The following is a 23,931-nucleotide window of genomic DNA, read 5'->3' as shown; positions in this document are numbered from 1 at the left end:
ACAGACTAAAATAATTTATGAACGGGATTTCTATAGCAATCTAAACTTGTTCACGAGGGGAAATCAAACGAGATAAAGAACAGTACACCCTCATACAACAGAAATTCTTGAACATTTAAATACCCCTAATTTAAATCTTTATGTTCTTCCGAAGAAATTTTCGCCCTCACCACAGACGGACTGGGTCTGATACATCCGCTTAGCGAACTCCGTGACGTCATCAGAAGAAGCTGGGCATGCCAAGCCTTCGAGGTGGTGGTGGTGGTTGAGGGGGACGGTGCTGTCGTCACCCTTGCCCTTTTCTATGTGACATTCCCCCGCTGTTTGCAGGCTGGATCTACTAGAGTTCTCGTTCCGTTAACAGTTTATACCATTAAAAGATTTTCTCATCATTCTTCCCTTTCTTTCTCATAAGTGGCTCTTCGCCGTGCAATCCCTCCGGCACGCGAAGAATTTCCTCTCGTCATCTGACGCTGAACAACACAACCCGTGCATATTAGCCAATAGCTTCCCACCCGTCAGCTTTCTTTGGCTCCTTCAAGCCGTGATCCCATTTTGCCCCGGCCGTATTAGGTAGCCCCTTGCTGAGAATATCCCTCGGTATGAAGAAAAGTTTTAATGAAAACATTTCTCGGGAATATTTTATTTACGCTTGTGACCGTTGTTTTGTTTGTGTGTTGCGTTATTCGCCTTCGAAATCAGTTCTTTGAAAAGGTTTCTTTTGAAGATTTCTTTTAATGGTGGACAGGCAGAGATGGGTGAGAATGTCCTGAACAAGACCGGCATTGCAGGGAAAGTGATGAAATGAAAATAATGAATACAAATAAAGCACATTAAATAATTTATGAAATGCTGAATGCGGCAGAAAAATCTCGCTTTCTGTAAGTGAACGCTATGAAAGACTAGTCAAACTGGTAAATCCTTAAGTTTACGACCCCGGTGCAATATATTTAAACTATTGAGTTTTTCAGAAAATTCACTCGACTTTAGATCTATTAATTTTAGCCTCTGTTTTTCAAGTATTTTTAAAAGCTTCCTGTATTTTTAAATATTTTGCTAGGCTTTTTTTATGTCTTTTCAAAACTGCTTACAGAAGCAAGAGCTCGTTTGGTATAAAGCAAAGCCAAAGTCTAAACATTTGAATACAAAGAATTTGCCATTTTCTCAGTCAAAAGTAACCTGAAAATCACAGTGCAATTTTACTTTCCGTACCGGTGAAAAGTGATGAAGGAGCTGGGAAATTCTCCATTGAAATGGCATGTAACGGAACCTGTGCGTTTAGAAAAATCAACAGTTCGTCAGTATATAATGAAAGTTATCATAAATTGCTGTTTAAAAACAAATTTCGCATATGAATAAGCTTAGACTTCTTAAAGATTTTCTAATACGTAATTCTAGAACTGAAAATATGCGCTGTATATTGGTTGTTACAAAACTATATGCAATTAGATAGATAGATAGATAGATAGATAGATAGGTAGGTAGGTAGGTAGATATCAACATGAGAAACACAAACGAAATGAGCCAGGCCTTTTTGAAGTCAGGAATACTTCAGGCCTGTAAGAGTTCCATTGTGGTAAGAATAGTTTTCTACTATTTTGTTGTCATTTTTTTAATAGATATAATATACCGACGTACAAGTTACCCATTGCAGGGAAGATGAAACGAAAGTAAATCAAAGTAAAAACAAAATAGATTAAACAGTACTGTTCTGTTGCTTCTGTACATCCGCCAAAGCCACTTTGGCAATTATATAACCGGCCATTAAGTGCGTGAGAATCGTTGTTAAAACTATCCAAATGTGTTTGTATATGTGTGTGTGCGTATGTGTGTGTGTGTGTGTTTGAACAGGATATTTCAAGACCGGGTGATCAGGAGTTCATTTTTTTAAATACTTTCAACAAGGGAGCCTCTCGAAATGAATAACTTTTTGGCGGAAATAAGTTTGGAATTCAGACTGAGTCCATATGAAACAATTAGCAAAGTCAAATCTGATTTCTCTCAGAGTTAATACATCTGCCTGTATTCACTGAATTCTGTTCACCCATTTATTGAGATATTCTGCTAACATAAGCACAGACGAAAAGACAAACTCTGCTAAAGTAATGAAGGTAATATGTGACATCTTCGGTACTTTAACAAACATGTAGATCCGATGGTTATACCAGTAATTATGAATAGCCTTGAAACATCATATGCAAACTGACTTACATATGCATTTGTCGGCATCATTCTTGTTTATAATTTAAACTTCCCTGTAACATTAGCTCACCTCTTGCAATTGCTACGAAGATGAAGGTAAACTTTCATAGCAGAGCCACGAAACAAAAAGCAAACTGCAACTCCTGTGCAGATGCGCAAATCACGCACACTGATCTACAAAGGAACGCGTGCATGCAAACACGAACGATTTTCCGCTTCATGCGAGACATTCAAAAGAAGACGCGACGCAGGGAGACAGTCAGACATCTTGTGTTGACAAAAGAAGCCTCGGTGTGTTTGTCTGCGATTCCTAAAAGAAGAAGAAGAAGAAGGGCGAAAGCAAAACAAAAAGAGGTGCTGTCAGAGCATCGTCCGATTTCAAGGACTATATCTCATAATAATGAGGAGGTTTTGCCATGCTCAATTCAAGGTCTAAATCTCATAATAATGTGGTGTTACTCTGCCGAGTTTAGGGTTTACGCCTCATAATAATGACGAGGAGTTATTACGCTGTACTTAAGGTTAAAGTATTATGTTAATGAGGAGGTAATACTATACTAACACGTCATTTAGTCTTCGAATTACTTTTCTTTTCTTTTTGCAGCGTAAATGTTAATGTGACGCACAACTGTGCGTTCCTTTTTTCACTTGGCTTTAACCAAAAAAGGAAAATAAGGATTAAAAAAAGAAAGGAATGAATAAGTTATTAGTGCCGAAATCATGATTTTCTTTAGGAATATATTTCAAACAATGAAGGTTACAGGAATCACGGATCTGTCAGACATCACCGGGTTTTGTTGCAAATTCTGACTAATCAATCAATTCTGCTAGTAATAACCATTTACATTTTATATATATATATATATATGTTTGTGTGTGTGTGCGCACATGTACGTGTGTATGTATGTGTATTCGTTTCCTTTTACTAAACACTGACAGCAAACTTTAACAAAATACTTTTCATCTAAATTTGTTCTTTACAACTTATTTCGCTTGGATTAATATACCTTCTGCTCTTTCATTTTACCAATTTCAAATGCACAAAAAGATAATTCATGTCTTATTTCCAAAAAATTACAATCCTTGATGACTGGTGCATCAAGTATATATAATAATGAGAGCAAAAAAATTGTTATTAAAGTGTATAATTTACTTAAGCAGCTCTGAGATTTTATTTATTTTCCTCGTCTTTTTATTTACCCAAAAACTCAAGGTTTGTAAAACAGGCATCCTGGAAACTTTTAGAAAAATTCCTTTGCAATTCCCTCGTGGTTTTCGAGTCCCGAAGCTTCTGTTATAATGTAACAAAGGCATCAAGAAGGCTTTTAAAACTATTTATCTAGCAAGCATATAACCCAGCACCAATTCCTGCTCAGAAGTCCCTAGGGATAAGAACAGATTCACTCATCAGATACGTCCACGCAACGAATTCATTTTGTTTCTCGAGACAGGGAGAGACTCGCGTGTTTTGTCCATCTATTAAAATCGGAGATTAGACCGAAGCATTTGTGTTCAATACCACAAGATCCCGGTGGAATTAAGACGGCGTTGAGTGACAAACCACTGACGCAAGCAAATTCCGGCAATAATACTGCCGCTGTCTTAAGCATCGGGTTCCTCTTTTATTTTCGTTATTTATTTTTATCCCCCCTTTTTTGTTCTTTCGAGACCTTCTTCTTCTTCTTCTTCTTCTTCTTCTTCTTCTTCTTTTCTTCTTCTTCTTCTTCTTACTGCATCGAGCACTGAAGGTCAAGGCGCTAGGGTTTTTTGCATCGTCGGGTGCCAGAGTTGTCACTCAAGTGGCTGCGCCCACCAGATGTCAGTAGGTGGAACATTGTTTTGAATTCTCTCGGTAGGATGGGTACGTGTTCGTGTAGTTTATTTTTTACTTTGAAACTTTTTTATATCTTTATTTCTTTTTAGTAATCCTGTACCTGCATGAGTTGGGTGCAACATTGGCTTCTGTAGAACGGAACGAGTCAGCCACTGTCAGGAGTATCTCAGAAACTTGAGCCATTCTGTAACAATATGCTTTCTTTAGACGATGGTGCCTTTTAAAGCTTGGTGTGTTAATTGGATGGTAGGCTGGGAGCGTCTTAACGAACGTGGTAAATGAGCCAAGCGCTGCACCAGTCAGCTACTGCGCCCTTTTTGACAATGACGTCGTACTTACGCATATATATATATATATATATATATATATTATATAATATATATACATATTATATATTAATATATATATTTTATATTTTATATTATATATATATATATATATATATATATATATATATATACATATATATATATATATATATATATATATATATATATATATATATATATATATATATATATATAATATATTTATATATATATATATACTGTATATATATATATATATGTATGTATTTACGTTTGCATAAATACCTAGATAAACAAGATAGCATGCGTCGGAGTGCTGACATACTACAGGTCTCTGTATGCAACGTTCATGGATTACGCTGCATTCAAACCTCTCTGGCAAAAAATGTCATGTCTGTTGCTGATGATTTACGATCTAATTAGGTTCACAAACACTTTCAACTACTTTTCTATGAAGCAGAATTGAAGACATCCTCTCTCCTCTCTGGAGGTTAGGTAGCTTACGAAAAACCACTATTTCTCTCACTAGTCGATCTGGTTACTGCTTCCTTTCCTATGAACTTTCCCCTTTTAAGAAGCGCTTCTGATCTTCCTTAATTAAAGGGAACTTCGGATTTTAATAACCAGTATTGATTCGCTTTATTTCTGCTAGAGTATTGGGATTGAATTTCCTCGTCTTTCTGCACATCAGTGTTAATCTCTTCCTCAGTCCCGTTGTCTTTCTGGTTATCATACTGTCTATCCGTTTATCTCTCTGTCTATCCATCTATCTATCTATCGGTCTAATTGATGTGCACACACATACATTATATATATATATATATATATATATGTGTGTGTGTGTGTGTTGTCTGTTGTTATTTATTATTAAGACACACACACACACACATATATATATATATATATATGTGTGTGTGTGTGTGTGTGTGTGTGTGTGTGTGTGTACATACATGATATATAACTTAAATTTCTAAGCTTCTCTGCACACCTACCTTCTTTTTCTGCTATCTCTTTTGTTGACAGTGCATCGAAAAAATGTTTTCATATATGACAGCTATATCAATATGTTCCCTGAAATTCCTTTTACTAACACCTTAAACATCTCAACGCGGATGTTACCGGCTACGAACTTGATCTACTCCACAGTTTGAGAAGCGGGCGTCAAAACGGAGTTATTACCGAAGGCTTTTTTCATGAGTCTAGACTTACTGTCTAGCGTTCCACAGGGCAGTCATTTGGGACCTGTGCTATTTTTACTTTTTACTAGGCTAGTGACATGATTGATGGCCTTGAAAATACAAAAGGAAAGTATGCGGAAGGTGTAATTATTGTTGCCCTTGTTCGTCTCTGTTGGTGGACTGAGTTCAGAGGTCAACGACAGGCTACTTATTCCTTTTTATGCATAACCATACTTGCGGTTGCTTTGGAGCAAAGGCCTGTGCTCGCATAAGGCAGATTCAGTCTTAACCAACCATGCAAGCTGCAGTTGTTCCCTAAATCCTAATAATATATGGCGTAACTGTTAGCTTTTATTGAGTGCAGTTTGATGTCTAACAAAACTTAAATTGTTTTTGAGTAACTGGTCCGATGCCACGCTTCCCTTTAGCAACTGCTTTTTCGAGCTGATATTACTTGGTGGTTCTGAAGAACGAATAACATTTAAATTTACCTCAACATAACAGGTTTTTCTTCCGGCTCAGCAGAGCAATTTATTCTCTAACGGCTCCAGAAACCTTGGATTTGTTGATAAGTCTCAGAAGGAAAGTCGGTTTCAGCACCACATTCTTCGAATCTCTGGTCCTTTAATGCCCTGAATATTTGCTTTTTCTCTGGTAGCAAACCAGAACCTTTATTTTGGTAACACAATGTCCAAAATTACCCAAATTCAGCTTGTCAAGCTTAGACCACCGTATGAAGAGATCCAACGTGACCGCCTTCCACGACATTTAAATCGATCGGAAACGTCTGTTGCACGCCGAATTGCTATTGCATCTAGAATAAGATCGTCTTGCTCGTTTTGCAGGGCCTCTGCATCTTTCATCATGCTGAGGTGCCACGGAGCCACGCTACGCTGTTCAATCCTAGTGGCACTACTTCAGAGCCCTTTACTTCTTCGCCATGAACTTTTGCCTCGTCATCTGCCTTGTTGTCAGTAGCGGTTGGCCGGGGAGGGGGGGAGGGGGGGAGGTAGGGGGGGGTGTTGACGACTCGAGTTTCTCCCTCGTCTTTGTCCTGTGCTGTCTGTGCGTCAGTGCCTCTTGTCGCGTTTACCTTTTCATCGCGTCTCCTCTTACGTGTTTGCAGTGATTTCAGTCAAACTTGTTACACATGGTACATTTGTTTGCTAATTTGTATGTCTTCTTATTTATTTCCAGACGTCTCTCATCATATAGAACTTCATCTCGGCTTCATTTTTCTCTTTCTAAACGTATGGGGTTCTATCAATTTTTGCTGTCGTGGGGAATATTATTATTAATAATAATATTAATAATAATATTACACATATTAACACACACATATTATTAATACACACACAATAGCTAAATGTTATTATTATTATTATTATTATTATTATTATTATTATTATTATTATTATTATTATTATTATTATTATTATTATTATTATTATTATTTAGATAAAGAAAGGCATGACTAGTCTTAGAATGTTTCAGTCATATTTCAGCGTCCGTGATATGAGTTGATGAGGATTTGTAGCGAAAAACAAAAATTTAGTATTTTATATTTACTGCAGTATCGGGAATGACAGAGAAAACGCTGAACTGCATTAATATTTATTTACTTCAAACTGCAACTTCAAATATGAATTTCTTCTCGTAAATATGAATTATTTGAAGAGGTATCAGAGGATTTTCTTTAACGTAACTGAAAAAATACTACTTTTGAATAAAAGGGGTTAAAGATGAGTTTCCAGAAGGATTAAGTGAAACCAATTACTTTTATTTACTTATGCTGAGTACCGCAGACAAGTAAGATCGACGGCACGAATTGTTTATTTCTTCTTTTATTTTTCATGATACCACAAAACTGATCTTTCTGGTGTCATTTTCAAAGTAATATGCGTAGCATTATAAATATTATAGAATGGTCTTTCTAGTGTAGTTTTCAAATTACAGTGACATAACATCACAAATATACAAATATGCATTGCAAGAGACAAAAAGGCGCCTCGAATGCGTGCTTGCACGTGTGTGTGTGCGTGTGTGTATGTGTGTGTAAGTATGTGTTTGTGTGTATATGCGGGAGTGTGCATGTACGTGTGTGTTTGTGTGTGTAAGTGTGTGTGTATGTGTGTATATGCGGGAGTGTGCGCGTATGTGTGTGTGTGTATGCGGGAGTGTGCATGTACGTGTGTGTGTGTCTGTGTCTGTGTGTGTGCAAATTTGTAAAAGGAAAGGTTATTGAAAAGTGTATAATATGGGCATCGTTGCAGGAGTAGATGAAAGACCTGAAAATTGCTAAGTTAACAAAGTAAAGACATTTTAGAATACAAGGTCCACATTTCAAGAAGCCAGCTGAGCGTATAGAATATGGATTACGGTGATTGGTGAGATGCCAGTAAGAAAGGCAGGGTCGACGTGCTGCTCAGGAGCCTTCTGCAAGTGAGCAAGATGAGGGTGAATTTTGTGGTGCGGATAAGAGGGTGGGGATCGACGCGCTACTGAGGTGCAGTTCAGTGTAAATATTTTGAGGAGGAATTTTATCCTCAAGCATACAGGATGAATGGGTCAGTCTTGTATTCTTATTTTCATTTTTAATGCTGGTCTTCCAATCAGCGTAGATGAGTAGCATTGGGTTTGGTCAGTACTTGGGCCGGTGACCACCAGAAAATGGCAGGCTTCATAGACATATCAGCCTTTTATGCATCCGCTATACTGGGCGAGGGATTACCAACCTTATGGACACCCTTTCTCCTGCCGAAAATAAACAATTCATGGATATTGAAAAGGTAATACCAAAAGTAAACCCTTCTCTCCCCCCACCCCAAGAGAAAAATAAAGTAGATAAAATGAAGTATGTATGTATACTAATACATATAGATATTATATTATTTCTATATATATATATATATATATATATATGTATGCATAAATATATGTATATATTAATATATATATGTATGTATGCATAAATATATATATATTATATATATATATATATATATATATATATATATATATATATATAAACATAAATAATCAACACTCACTCACGTGTGGAATAGAAATCACCCTGACTCACATCAGATCGAACCCAGGTCTTTCAATTGAAAGGCAAGGGCGCTGCCTACTAGGCCACACACAAGTCCTGATGAGTCAGAAATTTAGTCAGATATATAAATATATATATATATATATATATATATATATATATATATGTGTGTGTATGTATAAAGGTATGTATGTGTGTCACACATTACTACAAGGAAATGAGACATTGTGCGATATACATCCAGTATATTTTTATATATATATATATATATATATATATATATATATATATATATATATATATATATATATATACAGTATATATAATATATATATATATATATATATATATATATATATATATATATATATATATGTGTGTGTGTGTGTGTGTGTCTGTAATTTTATTTACTATCTCGCCATTTACTGAAAACACTCCCTCCTGACCCCTGACCCGAAACCCCCTCTAAAGCTCCGAAAGGAGCATCATTATGAAAATGTAATCGCTTTTCATCAGCGGTGTTGCAGGAGGCTGGGCAGGGGCAGGGGAGGGGTAGTAGGGTGACTTGGGCAATCAAAAACCTGAAACTCCTCGGCCTATCGCAAACACACATCGCCCCTAACAGCCAACACTCGAGGATCCTTTCACCCCAAAATTATCGAAGAAAAGAAAATAAAGGAAGGTGAATTTCTGACGCCAGTGGTTACTGGTCAGACGACATAAAGAAACACACACACGCAGGACTGGCTGGTTTAAATTTCCCAGAGACGATGTAGAGCTGACAAGGAGACCAGACACTGGCAATCAGATGTTGCTTTTACAGAGATAAGATTGCCGAGGTCTTCGTTCAGCTGGCTCGGTGTTGCTCAGATGTAAACAATGCGAAAGTTGCATTTCGGAAAATGGGGCTCCCGTGGGTTTCGCCATGTGCTCGAGGTCAAAGAACGTGACCCATTTTTGCAAAGCTGTTCGCGTTGGTCAGTTTCACTCCGGCTGGAACTTTGGCCCATTTTTTTGAAAACTGTAAAACGAAGGTTTGATGTCGAACCACTGGATTTTAGTGTTAATCACAACTTAGCAAATCTTTAAAATGAACTCATTAGAAATGTTGGATTGTACCTTTTTCAAGTACCCATTTTAGCCTAGACAATAAATCCATTACGTTAAAAAACATAAAAGATAAAAAAAAAACTCATATCTCTTCTTTGAGTCATGTGCTCTTAACATTAGCAGTACAGTAATAATGGAATTTCTAAGTTTCCATACGATATGAAATCATTTTCTGTTGGATACCAAAGTTGATTTTACCACTCAACATTGCACATTCATTTCGCAGTAGTGATGAATAGAACTTGGAGCTAGCAATGTCTAATTTCTTGTGTGGAGGTATTTAGTAATAAAAATGTTTTATATTACAAAAATTAACTTGAAAAAGTTTGGTCACGTTATAAAATAACTGATATTTTCATAGCCAATGAATACTCATTCAGGCACTTTATTAAGTTAAATGAAATTAGGCGTTATGAGAACCAGTATGAAAATATCCAGTCAGGTTACAAGTTTTTAGGTAGCTAACTTACGTAGGGATGCTGACTCAGGTTTTAGATACAACGTAATTGGACAACCAACTTAAAGATAGGTAATCAGGTCCTCGATATTGGAAAGATGTCTAACCAGTATAGAAATATTTGCCAAGATATTACAGTTGTATCAACATTCTTATATTGATTATATGAAAATGCTCACCCGAGCTACCACACACAAAATAGAGTAATTGACATAAAAATACCTGGCTTACCAGATGGGAGGGTTGGTAAAGCACACCAACCAGTGCTCAGTCGTGTTACCAGGTAATAAATGGACTGATTACTGTATATGAAATATAACCGTGCCACTCCATATGAAAATGAAAACCAATAAAGACCTGAGATAGTCCAGCGACTACTCAGAATCGGGACACGTGTCCAACCAAAACAAAGACGCCCAGACGAACTTGATTCATCGTTAACAAGAGAATGTTAAAAGTATCGTGGCTTCAGATCATACTCTGTCTTCCTCATCTTACGCCTTCTGGGTCGTTTATCAATGGCAGATGATATTCCAGTCGAATCAATCGCTCAGTCAGTCCTAATATGTACTCCTCTGAAGGAATGTGAGTCTTAAAAGTTCGTTCCAGGACTTTCGTATTCTTGATTAGAGCTTCCAGGAGGCTTTGATTTGTGGTGTTTTTGCCTTTGACGTTCGTTATTTTCGATCAAGGTGTTGAATGGCATGAGAATTCAATCAGTTGGGTCCTCATGCATCAACTTTAATTGAAATATGCAGTTGCCTAAAACTGGAGTGGGCCATAGCTCCTGTACCATGGGCTGTCACAGATATGAGTCTGAGATCTCTTGCTTCATAGCACAATCAAGCACATTTTCCCTTGTTTAATAATTTCCTGCGTTTTATTTATTTTTGCTTAGCTAGTTATTTGTTGTTGTTAGTGATTAAATTACATGTATACAGTTGCATTTATTATATGTAAAATATTTGTACAGAAGTCCATTCATTCTCCCTAATTGTAAAGAGCTTTTCAGAAATCGTGCTGAATGCTCCAGTTTTCTATGAGGTAAACTTTCATTACTGTTATGAAACACCGTGAGTACTGTACTTATAAAACATACAGACCGCCTTGCCTACCTTTTTAAATTCAAGAGAAAACAAGTAAAAAATGCGCCGAAGTTTCTTCGGCGCAATCGAGTTTTCTGTACAGCCGCTACAGCGTATAATCAAGGCCACCAAAAATAGATCTATCTTTCGGTGGTCTCGGTATAATGCAGTATGAGCCGCGACCCATGAAACTTTAACCACGGCCCGGTGGTGGCCTATCCTATATCGTTGCCGGAAGCACAATTATGGCTAAATTGAGCCTTAAATAAAATAAAAACCACTAAGGCTAGAGGGCTGCAATTTGGTATGTTTGATGATTGGAGGGTGGGTGATCAACATACCAATTTGTAGCCCTCTAGCCTCAGTAGTTTTTAAGATCTGAGGGCGGACAGGAAAAAGTGAGGACAGAATAAAGTGCGGACGGACAGACAAAGCGGGCACAATAGTTTTCTTTTACAGAAAACTTAGTAAAACAGAGTAAAGGCATATTATAGGAAAATCTCTCTCTCTCTCTCTCTCTCTCTAGATGCAGCAATTTATCCCGAGGCGAAAAATGTACCTTCCATTTTTCGTTACGTGTCGATGCGTTACGTAAAGAAGAAATTCCATTTCATGTCCTCCTCCGAATTAATGTGTGACTGGTATGTCTGTGTGAAGGTTCCTTTGTCAGGTAGTAGCTGTCGTCAGCTTCAGACATATTTGGATGACTATGTCAGCTAATGTCCTCTGTTTTTTCACTCACAGAACTGGGGATTTTCAGCTCAGATTATTTCAGTGTATTTCAAGAATATCCCTCAAAAGAAAGATGTATTGGAATTAAGTATTCTGGCGTCTTCTAACAACTCGCTGGCAGTGTTAGGAAAAATTAATCAGTACTGATTTTTAAAAAATGTAAGCCGATTATACTCGTTATGATGGTGTGGAGTGAAAAAGAACATGCGCAAGTTAAGATTCGTTAACAGAAAGTGGGGCTTTAAAAAAAATTTGGTCCGGTATAAAATAAAAAAACCTTACCAACCACAAAACACGTCCAAAACAACACGCAAAGAATGTTCTCATATGATACCTAATTTCTATTGTGAATCAGTCCCCCACTTAACTAATTATTCGACATTTTATCATGTTGTATTAGAGAATTTGCTATCGCAGCAACTGTAATATATTTTATGCTACTTGGAGGTTAGAAAATCCCATATTGACTCACTAGCGGGTTACAAGCCATCCCAAATATCTCTTTGGCCAAAAGCTTCCTGATTCATGTAGATTATGAAACTGCCCGAGCTTCAAGTGAGATCTTTTATGTCTCTCGATTTAATGTCCGAACCTGAATCAGAGTCTGATTAGAAGCCGTCAGAGTAAAAATGGAGAGCAGGGGTTACGACTTTGCTCATTAAGGTATATTATAGAGAACTCTTTTCATTAGTTTGAAATAAAAGGGCAAAAACCTTGAATTTAAAAAAAAATAAATAAGTAAATAAATAAATAAATAAATAAATAAATAAATAAATAAATAACATATTTAGAGTTTAGCAAAGCCCCATTGGGTGAGGTTCATTGACTTGATCAAGTTTCCACCAAAGATATAAAATCAATGAAAAGGAGAAAATGGTAGTAGGGCTGAAAATTAGAAATAAAATGCATCGCTTTTCACATTCAGTTCCAGTTTCTCCTTTAACAGCGTTGGCTGCACCTCACTGTGGACACCTAATTTGTTAACGCATATATATATGTATATATATATATATATATATATATATATATATATATATATATATATATATATATATATAATATATATATATATATATATATACTGTATATGTACATGAATATACATCAATATTTAGCCTTTCCCTTCTATCTAAAGTTGGCTCCAAAGAAAAAAAAAATGTGTGCATGTGTGTTATATAATATAAACAACATACTCACGTACATTCTTATCCAAGACCTTGCATATAAACAAGCACTAATACTAACCTCGTTCAATAGTGTTAGATCATTCAGGGAATTCCTCCGGAGTGAGAAGGACATAGGAAATGCCACCGGATAAGGCGTAAATTGAGGGTCCTTGAGGAGGTTAAATATGATCTTCAAAAAAAAAAGAAAGGGTTACAAAGTCCTTCAATTATTTTTAGCCTGCCTGTAAGTTTTTTCTAGGCAGTTTTGAAATCAGTTACGGTTTTATTCTTTTCAGCTGGTAGCAGCAAAAAGAGGAAAGAGGAATGCAAAAGAGTGATAGTAAATCACTTGTACCAATACAGTTGAAATTGAGAATACGAACAGGAAGGAAACGAAAGAAATAAAAGTAATGCGACAAAGACAAAGGGGGAAAAGGGTAAAGTAACAAGTTAAGAATAGGAATAGTAAGGAAACGAAAGAAAGAAAAATAAAAAATAATACGACGAAAGCAAAGGAAGAAAGGAAAAAGAAAGAGAAGATGATGGAAGGCCAAGACAAGAGGAGGAAAGAGATATATGCAAATACTGGTCAATATAATTCTTTGGCGGGAGAGATGAAAGTTAAGATGCTGTGCGGACAGTGTTTCCATACGACAGAGAATTTGCATAAAGAGTCTTTCTATTCATGTGATTTTCGATTGTGGAATCTTTTAACGCTTTCAGGACAAGACAGTCACATGAGCATCTTTTTTCCTTTTCTTATTTGAAAATTACGAAAACTTCTGAAGACCGACAGAAAATATATACCTGTTCCCCACTGTGTATTTCTTGACCTCAAATTTTTTGGGGGAAACATTATGTTGTTTACATTTACGATTTTCAAAAATGCTCGTTTTGGTCTTTAGTTCTTTTCAGAGCTTGTATCCAAGCATCATCTGTCATTTAGTTATTCAGGTGATAGACGTATGACTTTCTTAGGATTTTGTGCTGGAATCAGACGCATCTAAATTTGAGCATGGAGATGTGTAGGAATGGCCTCTCTCTCTCTCTCTCTCTCTCTCTCTCTCTCTCTATATATATATATATATATATATATATTTATATACCTATATATATGTGCGCGCGCGAGTGGGTGTGTGTGTGTGTTTGCGTGTGAAGTTTTGTCACTTCATAAACACATGACTTTTTATAGTCGAATAATAATCCACAAATATCACTTAACAGCGAATTTATTTTATGTATATATATATATATATATATATATATATATATATATATATATACATATATATATTTATTTATTTATTTATTTATATTATATACATATACATATACAGTACACATATAGATATGGCAGCGTATCTTTGAAATGCATTCCTGCCTCAACAACAAGCTCTCTCAGTTCTCTCTCTCTCTCTCTCTCTCTCTCTCTCTCTCTCTCTCTCTCTCTCTCTCTGTCTTTTCAGTCAATCAGGCATACGCCTTTGGTACAGCTCTAACTTTTTACAAGCTGGTTAAATCCGTTCTTTTGTCCAATTGTTTCCAGCGAAAGGTCAGCTTGTCTCGTGCGACCTGAATTGACCTCTCGTCGGAGACTTCATTACAAGAGATCGATACACATGTGACCTCTTGGAGGGTCCTCGTTGAGTCATGCATGCAGGTGAGGACGATTGGCTTACCCGGAGATTAATGAACACGAAAGACTACATTCCTAAGAGGGTCAGGATTAAATATACTGTGTGTTCTGTGTGCAACATTGAGAGAGAGAGAGAGAGGGAGAGAGAGAGAGAGAGAGAGAGAGATGGTGGGGAGGGAGGAGGAGGAGGGGGAGGGAGAAGGGAGGATGGAAGAAAGGGAGGGAGAGGAGGGAGAATGATATAACGAAAAAGAGGGGTGTCGGAGGAAGTATGAAAAAGTTAGAGAAAGAGAGATTGAGTTCGAAGTACAGAAAAGAGAGAGAGAGAGAGAGAGAGAGAGAGAGAGAGAGAGAGAGAGGTAAAACGAGAGCGAAAGAGTGGGGGCCAGGAAAAGCGGGGCAAGGGGAATAGGGAAAGAGAATTAGGAGGGGTAGAAAAGGAACAATGAGAGAGACAGAGTTAGAGAGGGAGGAGTGGAAATTAAACAGTGAGGGATGTAGAGAGAGAGAGAGAGAGAGAGAGAGAGAGAGAGAGATGTAGGAAATCCAAGACATACTAGGAGTTGCATGCTGTCTGGATATTAGGAATATAAATGCATAAACACAGACAGATAAATAAGCAGAAAGAATTTGAAAGATGTATCGAGAATGATAGAGGGAGGATGAAGAAAGAAACAGAGGGAGAGTGAGAAAATGGAACATTTTGATAGCGAAGAAATAAAATTAGACAATAGGAGAGAGAGAAATAAATTTAGCGAGAGAGAGAGAGAGAGAGAGAGAGAGAGAGAGAGAGAGAGAGAGAGAGAGAGAGAGAGAATTAAATGAGAGTTACGGCAAATACAACAGAGAAAGGTTCGTCAGTGCTGCTGGAGACTTAAAAATCAGCTGTATGCTGGAATATATCATTACTAAAATAGAATGAAAATTATGGTATATATATATATATATATATGCATCCATATATTTGCTTACTGTCCATATATATATAGATATAGCAGCGAATGGGTATATATATATATATCATATAATAGTATATATATATATGCAATGTATCCATATTTACTTGCTGTCCACCAGGGGACTCACCTTTGCTGAACCACCTGTGAAAGAGGTCAACAAAAGTAGTGCATAGAGCTACAACACACATTCACAGGTGACTGTCTGAATGACAATAGAGAGGGTCTACCTATATCCTCACCTCTTCTGAAAGAGAATACACACACACACACATATATACATATATATATATATATATATATATATATATATATATATATATATATATATATATATATATATATTTATATATATATATATATATATATAAATTTCTGACTTACATCAGGATCGAACCCAGGTCTTTCAATTGAAAGCCAAGGGCGCTGCCCGCTAGGCCATACATATACGCCCGCACACACACACACACATACATATATACTACCTGCGTGTGTTTATGCCCATCTGTCTCAAAATCTGTCAGTCTGTGTGTAACCTATATACAGTTCTAAAACGCTTCAGGAAAATGTGTATCACAGTATGTGTATGCGTGTCGTGTGTATGCATGTATACGCGTTTATAAATCCAGCACTAGGAACAATTTCCTCGTTTATGTTAACAACCTCGTAGAGCTGTTTCGTTTTCAAAGGTAACCAGGAAGCATCTTTGAATAACGCAGGTTTATGAGCAGGCAACAATAAAAACCTCATTCCTAAACTTAATGTGTTTCCTGTCTTCAGTCACTAAACAAGTCAAGAAGATGGGGGCATAAGGGACGAGTAACCCGTTATTATGTGAGAATAAATGAATAATTAGATTAGCATTTTTAAGGAAGAATCTTATTTTATTTCGTCTTTTTATCAAGTGTATGAACGTATTAACTTTTATATATATATATATATATATATATATATATATATATATATATATATATATATATATATATATATATATACATATATATATATATATATATATATATATATATATATATATATATATATATATATATAGGTATATATTATATAAATTATATATATATATATATATGTGTGTATTAATATATATATATATATATATATATATGAGTACATTCATGGAGTTTATATATATACATACACATATATATATATTATATATATATATATATATATATGTGTGTGTGTGTGTGTGTGTGTGTACAGTACATATATCATACATGTGTGTGTTTGTGTGTGTGCGTTTGTTTGTTTGTTCTCATAAGCAGAATGGTAGTGAATATCACCAGTTAATCCCAAATATTTGTGCACTGGGCCGGGCCTCATTACAATTACGTATAATATAAGTTTTATGTGTCATCACGACCTCCCATTAAAATCAATCGGAGAATAATTCGTATCTGTTACGCAGTAAAGGTGCAGGACATCGAGTCATAAACTAATTATAAAAAATAAATAAACGTTCCCGGTTAAGAGTATTGCAGGATATTAAAAAAATGTTAAAATGAAACTACGAAATTCAATGTAAACTAAACAATTGCGATTGCTGCATTATCGAAAAATATTTTTGAATAAGCGTTTGAACAAATTTAAGAAAAGTTATCTAAAACATTTCACGAACAGACCACTGGAATAAGTTTCTGTAATCTGGATTTAACAGTTATCTAGACCCGATATCTCAGAGTTCTTGAAAAAATGGCGCGTAACAGATTTTTGGAAAAAATATGTAAACCACACTGCCCTAAGATGAAAGACTGCAGTATCTGCAAAAATGTAAAACTGAGAAAAATGGTAGATACTGCAGTTCTCCCATGCCTTACTACTGATTTTGCAGATACTGCGAACGGACCCTAAATACTCGTGGAAAGCATTGAAGAATCATTCTGAAACTGCAGTAACTTATGTATTTTGTGTTTCACGAGCCCAATAGGTGGCATATCTCAATTTCGAAACTTTTGCAGACACTGCAATTTTCCATTTTAGGGCAGTACACTTCTCTACCCATTATGATCGATAGAAGGGTTCATTTGTATCAGACGTCGGAAACGTGTATATGAAATAGATTATTAATTAATTTGTTTATTATGAAACAGTTCTGGAACTGGTCCAGGAAAAAAATATTTGAAACATCTCTCTGAAACTGATGTCTTTTTAAATGCTTGAAATATATATATATATATATATATATATATATATATATATATATATATATATATATATATATATATATATATTTATATATATATATATATTATTTTTTTTTTTTTTTTTTTAAGGATTGTGTGGGATTTAAAATTCAAGAAGCAATAAGAGAGTATAGATAATATTCTAAGACAAAAGAAAATAAATTATTTGCACTTGACTCGCGTCACCTGCCTTAGAAATGTGAAGAGGTGTGAGGAGCAAAATGCTTTTCACAATAGTTGCACTGTAAATAAATAGTTTGAAGATGATGATGACATATTCATTATGGCTGAAGAGCCTGATGAAACTCAGCGCAGACAGGTTACAGTTGTATTCATCTCTTTTTCTTCCTTATTTATCACGTTCTTCCTTTTTTCCTTTCACTTTGGCTATTTACCATCCTCTTCCTGTTTCCCTTTCATTTCGGATTATCCTCCTGTTCGTTGTTGTTTTTTTAACCCTTATAACCTTCTTTTTTTTTTTTTTTTTGCTGTTACAGTCATATCCTCTTCTTTTCCTCTCTCTTCTTTTCTATCTTTTTTGTCCTTGTCTCCTTCCCAAAACATTCTTCTTCTTCTTCTTCTTCTTCTTCTTCTTCTTCTTCTTCTTCTTCTTCTTCTTCTTCTTCTTCTTACTAATTTTCTTTTTCTCCTCCCTCTGCTACTCCTTCTTCCTTCTTCTTCTTCTTCGTCTTCTTTTCTTATTCTCCTCTTCCTGCTACTCCTTCTCCTTCTTCCCCCTCTACCTTGTTGTTCTTCTGAAACCTAAACTCGTACCCAGCAAAGGCTGAACAAACAGGGGACTTGTTCTTGCCCGAGAGGTTTTTGTTCTCGATTCAAAGGTTGGCAAAGGTTAAGTGACTCGGACTTTGAATGCCATGATTTGAATAAATGCTACAGAGGAAGAGATCAGTGCATGCAAACATTGTTCTTTGCATTACCTGTGTTATTCTAAGCCGCCAGTATACGGTATGATTGATAACAGATTCCCAGCCAAATATGTGGTATATTAGGAATATAGTTTGTGAGGTGTGTATCAGTTAAATACTTTATCGTCGGGAAAGGTTATTAATTTTTTTTTTCACGCTACCTTTATTAAGTTCATGATTTATTGTTCGGTGATTGATAATATCGTTATTTTTAAAAATGTATGATCGTTGAAAAATTAAGATATTCATTATCGTAATACGTCGTGAATAAAGAAAATTACTTTGAAAACTCAAGGTAAGATCATTGTTACAAATACTGGATAAATAGAAAGACTGTTGGTAAAATTGATCTCATAAGTAAATATTAACTAATTTCAAGTAAATATTCACTAATTTTAACTAAATATTCACTAAATTTAGAATTAAATTTTCAGTAAGGAGACCTGGAGACAGAGAGATATATTGATTGATGGAAAGAGAGAGAGAGAGAGAGAGAGAGAGAGAGAGAGAGAGAGAGAAATTCTTTAAAATTTACGATATGGCTCTTCGAAAGAATATAATTTAGGAAGGATTTCAGACCAGTTTAAGGTGAACACATACAGTATATTACATATACATATATATATCTATCTATCTATCTATATATACTGTATATTTATATACATATATATATATATATATATATATATATATATATATATATATATATATATATATATATATATATATATACATCACCTTGAAAGAATTTCTTCGTGATAGAGAGATCCTTATGATCGATGAAGGCTATGAGATTGAAACATCATTTTGTTCAAAACATTTCCTTGAGACAAATGAGGAAAGGCCAGAATTCTTTTGACAGACAGACAGACAGACAAACAAAGAAGGCTTCAAACTAAAAACAAAACCGGAGGCCAACAACTACTAACCTAAGTAGCCCCCTTTCAGGAAGGGGCATCGTCAACCGGGTAAACAATGAAAGAGAAAGAGGGGGGGTCCCCTACCCCCCTTAGGGAGACACACGGGGTGCCCAATGCGCAGTTAAGGCACGGACACAAGGATTTATAGACCTGATGATCAAACAAGATGGTGGCATGTGCCATTCTTGGGATCGGAAGGTATGTCGTCTTTCTCTGCCCTGTGCCCTTGGGCATGTCATAATAGTTTTTTCCTTCTTATTAAAGTTATTGACATTATGCATGCCATGGGAGCTTCTCTTTTTTTACGTCTTTCACGCAAGTTATTTCTGTTGTCAGGTGGTTATTCGATAAAGTTTGTTTTTATGCTGGCACGGGCTCTTGCTCCATGAAGCACACCTTACTGTTATTTGCGTTTTGTGCGCCGCGTTTGAAGCTGAAAATTTTGTAAGCTAAGGAAACATAGACATGTTCACTTAAAGGACGTTTTCAGTGAATTTCAAATGACTGTGCATATTGAAATATTTGTATTGATAAAGATAAATAAGAAAATTAATGTACAACTAATCATTTGATATACGTAGATAGAATTTCTCAACAATTTCGACATTAAACAAACAAACAAAAAGCGTAACTCCGTGAAAAATAGTTCATGAAAATAGATTCCAATCCTTTTTTTTCGAAAATGAAAGCAGATTCTGTACAAAAATAGTTTTTTTTTTCAAATATACCAAAGGTAAAATAAAGAACATTTGAGACTTGAGGCACACGAACACGTATTCACATTGGCATAAACAAAGTCAAAAGGGCAGTAATAATGAAGAAGTAGGTTAACTGGCAGCGAGTTTCTGTAGCAACATATTTTTTCTAAATTCACTAATGCCATCAAGGTTTTTACAGTCACCTATGACAAACACTAGCTAATTATGAAATATATACATATATTTGTCAACATCCATCATATCAATCATGTTCGTTTATTTGAATTTGGTAAAAAAAATTATGATATAAAATAACAAATTTTGCGTAACAGATTCAGATTTATAGTTAATGGAAGCATGACGCCTGCCTGAAAATTATCTATAAGAAGATACATAACCAAGAATGATTTATAACTCTGGTTAATACGTACGTGAAGATGATACATTGCAGAATATGATGTAAACAGGGCTATACAGTTATTCGGATCTTTCCTAGATAGTGACCCCGGTATGTATCAACTTTTGCGGAGCGTTTAGTACAAGCCCGTTGGGGATTACCGTAAAAACGTAAACAAAAGACAGTAAATATCATAAAGATAATGACCCCCCAAGAAATATTAGTCCTAGATAAAGACCCCGAACTTTGCTGGGGGTCACTATCTAGGCAAGATCCAGTTATTCCATTCTATTCTAGAGTATATTTCGACCAAACTGTCTATTCTAGGTTAAGCTAAGCTTCAAAATTTTCATTCCTGAGTAAAGTTGAGTTTTTTTAAGCTATCTCTCGCTCAATGTTACGCAAACCATTTCTCGGCTACTTATCTTAGTAAAGTTGGATAAATCTAAACTATCTTAAATTGCCTTTTTAAATTCAGTTAAGTCAATCAGAGTTATCTTAAGCTGTTGATGATATGCTAAATTCACCCGTCTCAAACTGCCTACCTGAGAAAAGCAAAGCTATTCTAAGATACTTCTCTAAGTAAAGCTGACCTGATCTAAGTTATCCTAATCCAACCAATTAAGATAAGTTAAAATCATCTAAGCTCTATAGAGTTGTTTTTATAAGTTGAGCTTAACGAGTCCTATCAGTCAAGCTGCCTCGGTGAAGAAAGGTAAGCCAATAATAATCTATGTTAAGCTACATCTATCAGTCAAGCTAAGCCACTTGTCTAAATCAAATTCATCTGATCTAAACTCTCTCGTCACGCCCACCTCATTCAGTCAAGTTAATTTCACTGTTCCCTAAAATTAAAATATCTAAAAAAAGATAGCTTAACATTTTCCTCGCCAGTCGTAAATTTTATATTGCAATATAATTCCATTAGCATATTCTAAAAATCTATCTGACATAGTCCTAGATACCACAATCTACTTTACTAAGTTTACTTAGTTACAACAAACTCCTTCGCGAGTTGTTCTGCTTAACTTATAGACTTAGTATATCTTGCTTGTTGCATATCCCAAACATCTTGCCTAATGCACAAACACACTCTTTCTGGCAACACCTTCGCATATACACCACCGGCAATACCAATGACGCCCTCTCTTAAAAGTATTGCGATGCCTTTTTGCGGAAAGACGTGGATGGTTGCCAAGTGCGCGACGCCTACACTTTTCTGTGCACTTTTCCCCGCAGGATGATTATATTCATTTAAGCTTATCAACTGTGATTTATTCTTGTTCCTTTTCTACAGTGACTCGGGACTCCTGCAATTAGCGTGTTGCAATTTCTAATGACGTTTTTGCATGACCTGTTTAATAAATTTTCGCATGGTTCAAGGTTATGTTGCCGTATCATTATGGTGCAATTATTAATTTACAAGTTCATAATTTTCATGGAAATATAAGTAATTAATTACGCCCATGAATGTGTGCATGAATGTACATGCATGCGCGTGTGTATTTTATATGGAGACATGTAGGCAAAATGCGTTCTAATTGCAATCGCAAGATTACTCTCCACTGCTATTTCAAACTTTCTAGTTCTTCCTCCCTTTCCTGATTCATATAACCTTCCCAAATTCTAAGAGGCGTTATATTGTTTTCTCCGGAACTGATCTCACTCAACTATCTTAACTTCTCTTTCTCATTTTTAATTTCTGAAGAAAAACAACATGAAACTCACCATTCCGTCGTCCTCTGTGTAAAAAAATGAGATGCACTGTTGACCTGTAGGTTGTCAGGACACGATCATGAAACCTTCGGAATCGTTGCTTCTTCATTCATTAGTATTAAACATTTGTCAAGGTACGTTTCTTATATTTTCAAAAATTCCCAAAAGTATCCAGGTACGGGAATAACTCACTTTTCTTCCTATATTTATGTACAGATATACTTATATTTTTGCTTAACTACAAATATTTGTAAGGACGTTGATAAGTAGCTGTTTTCCTTCTTCCTGTATCAAGCTTATTAACACTTAACAATAACTGACAATACCTCTAAAATATTACTATTCTATTCGGTGTAATTTCAGTTCATTTTGCTATGACATGACTATCTCATTTTGAGCATAGTCTCAAACCAAGCATTTTGGTGACTAATAACAAGCATTGCATTCAAATGACATCGCTTTATTTTAAAAACCCTCCTTGACGTAATATTTTGGAAACCTGCAATTGTCAGATCTGCGTTAAATAACAACATACTCGACTGATTATTATTTTCAGACAAAGTTATTTTGTGGAAAGTAGTCTCGAGTTTTACCTCTAAGTTTCTCCATCATTTTCAACTGTTTTTAAATCAAAGGGGCATTTCGCACCTCATTTTCGAAAATCTGCACCTCCCTGTCATCATGCGAATTAATGCTTCTTTGATTCTTCATCGACTTGACAATCATTTACATTGCTTTCAAAACAACGAATGCTTTCATTCAAAGCTAAGTCAGACATTTTTGTCTGTAGGACAAGTTTGTGGGCTTAGTTGCCTCTGAGCGTGACTGTAGACATCACTTCAGAAAAAGTGTAGAACAGGGAGTTATCTTTGTCAGTTGGGGGTCCTATTGCATTATGACAAAAAGTGATGGGTATATATATATATATATGTTTACCTGACACATTCTATCGTTCATTTTCAAGTGCTGATGCATATGTAGCACAAAGAAATCTCTGGCGACACATCAGCAACTTGTAGCGTTTCCTATCTTAAAGGCTAAAGTTTAGGAGGGACAAACAAAACTTTCTAGACTGCTGCTCATTTTATTCATTCTTTAGCCAACAGCTGTTTCAGCTTATATGTATATATATATATATATAAATAAATATATATATATATATATATATATATATATATATATATATATATATATATATATATATATATATATGTATACATATGTATATATTGTGTTTATATATACATAATAATTATAACATATATATATATATATATATATATATATATATATATATATATATATATATATATATATATATAGAGAGAGAGAGAGAGAGAGAGATAGATAGATA

General features: G+C 35.3%; 1 protein-coding gene across 1 annotated transcript in view; it reads right to left on the bottom strand.

The window, feature by feature from the left end:
* The window catches only part of LOC136832357 (uncharacterized), a 43,271-nt gene that overhangs the window by 4,407 nt on the left and 14,933 nt on the right, over positions 1–23,931 (bottom strand). Inside the window, exons 2-3 of the mRNA XM_067093267.1 lie at positions 15,847–15,860; positions 171–337 (exon numbers count right to left, since the gene is read on the bottom strand). Coding sequence (XP_066949368.1) covers positions 171–337; positions 15,847–15,860 — 181 coding nt within the window. The remainder of the gene's footprint in view (positions 1–170; positions 338–15,846; positions 15,861–23,931) is intronic.

The sequence above is a fragment of the Macrobrachium rosenbergii genome, chromosome 49 (assembly GCF_040412425.1).
Source record: "Macrobrachium rosenbergii isolate ZJJX-2024 chromosome 49, ASM4041242v1, whole genome shotgun sequence".
Taxonomy (NCBI): domain Eukaryota; kingdom Metazoa; phylum Arthropoda; class Malacostraca; order Decapoda; family Palaemonidae; genus Macrobrachium; species Macrobrachium rosenbergii.
The sequence above is the reverse complement of the archived record's forward strand: the minus strand, read 5'-3'. Positions and strand labels throughout refer to the sequence as shown.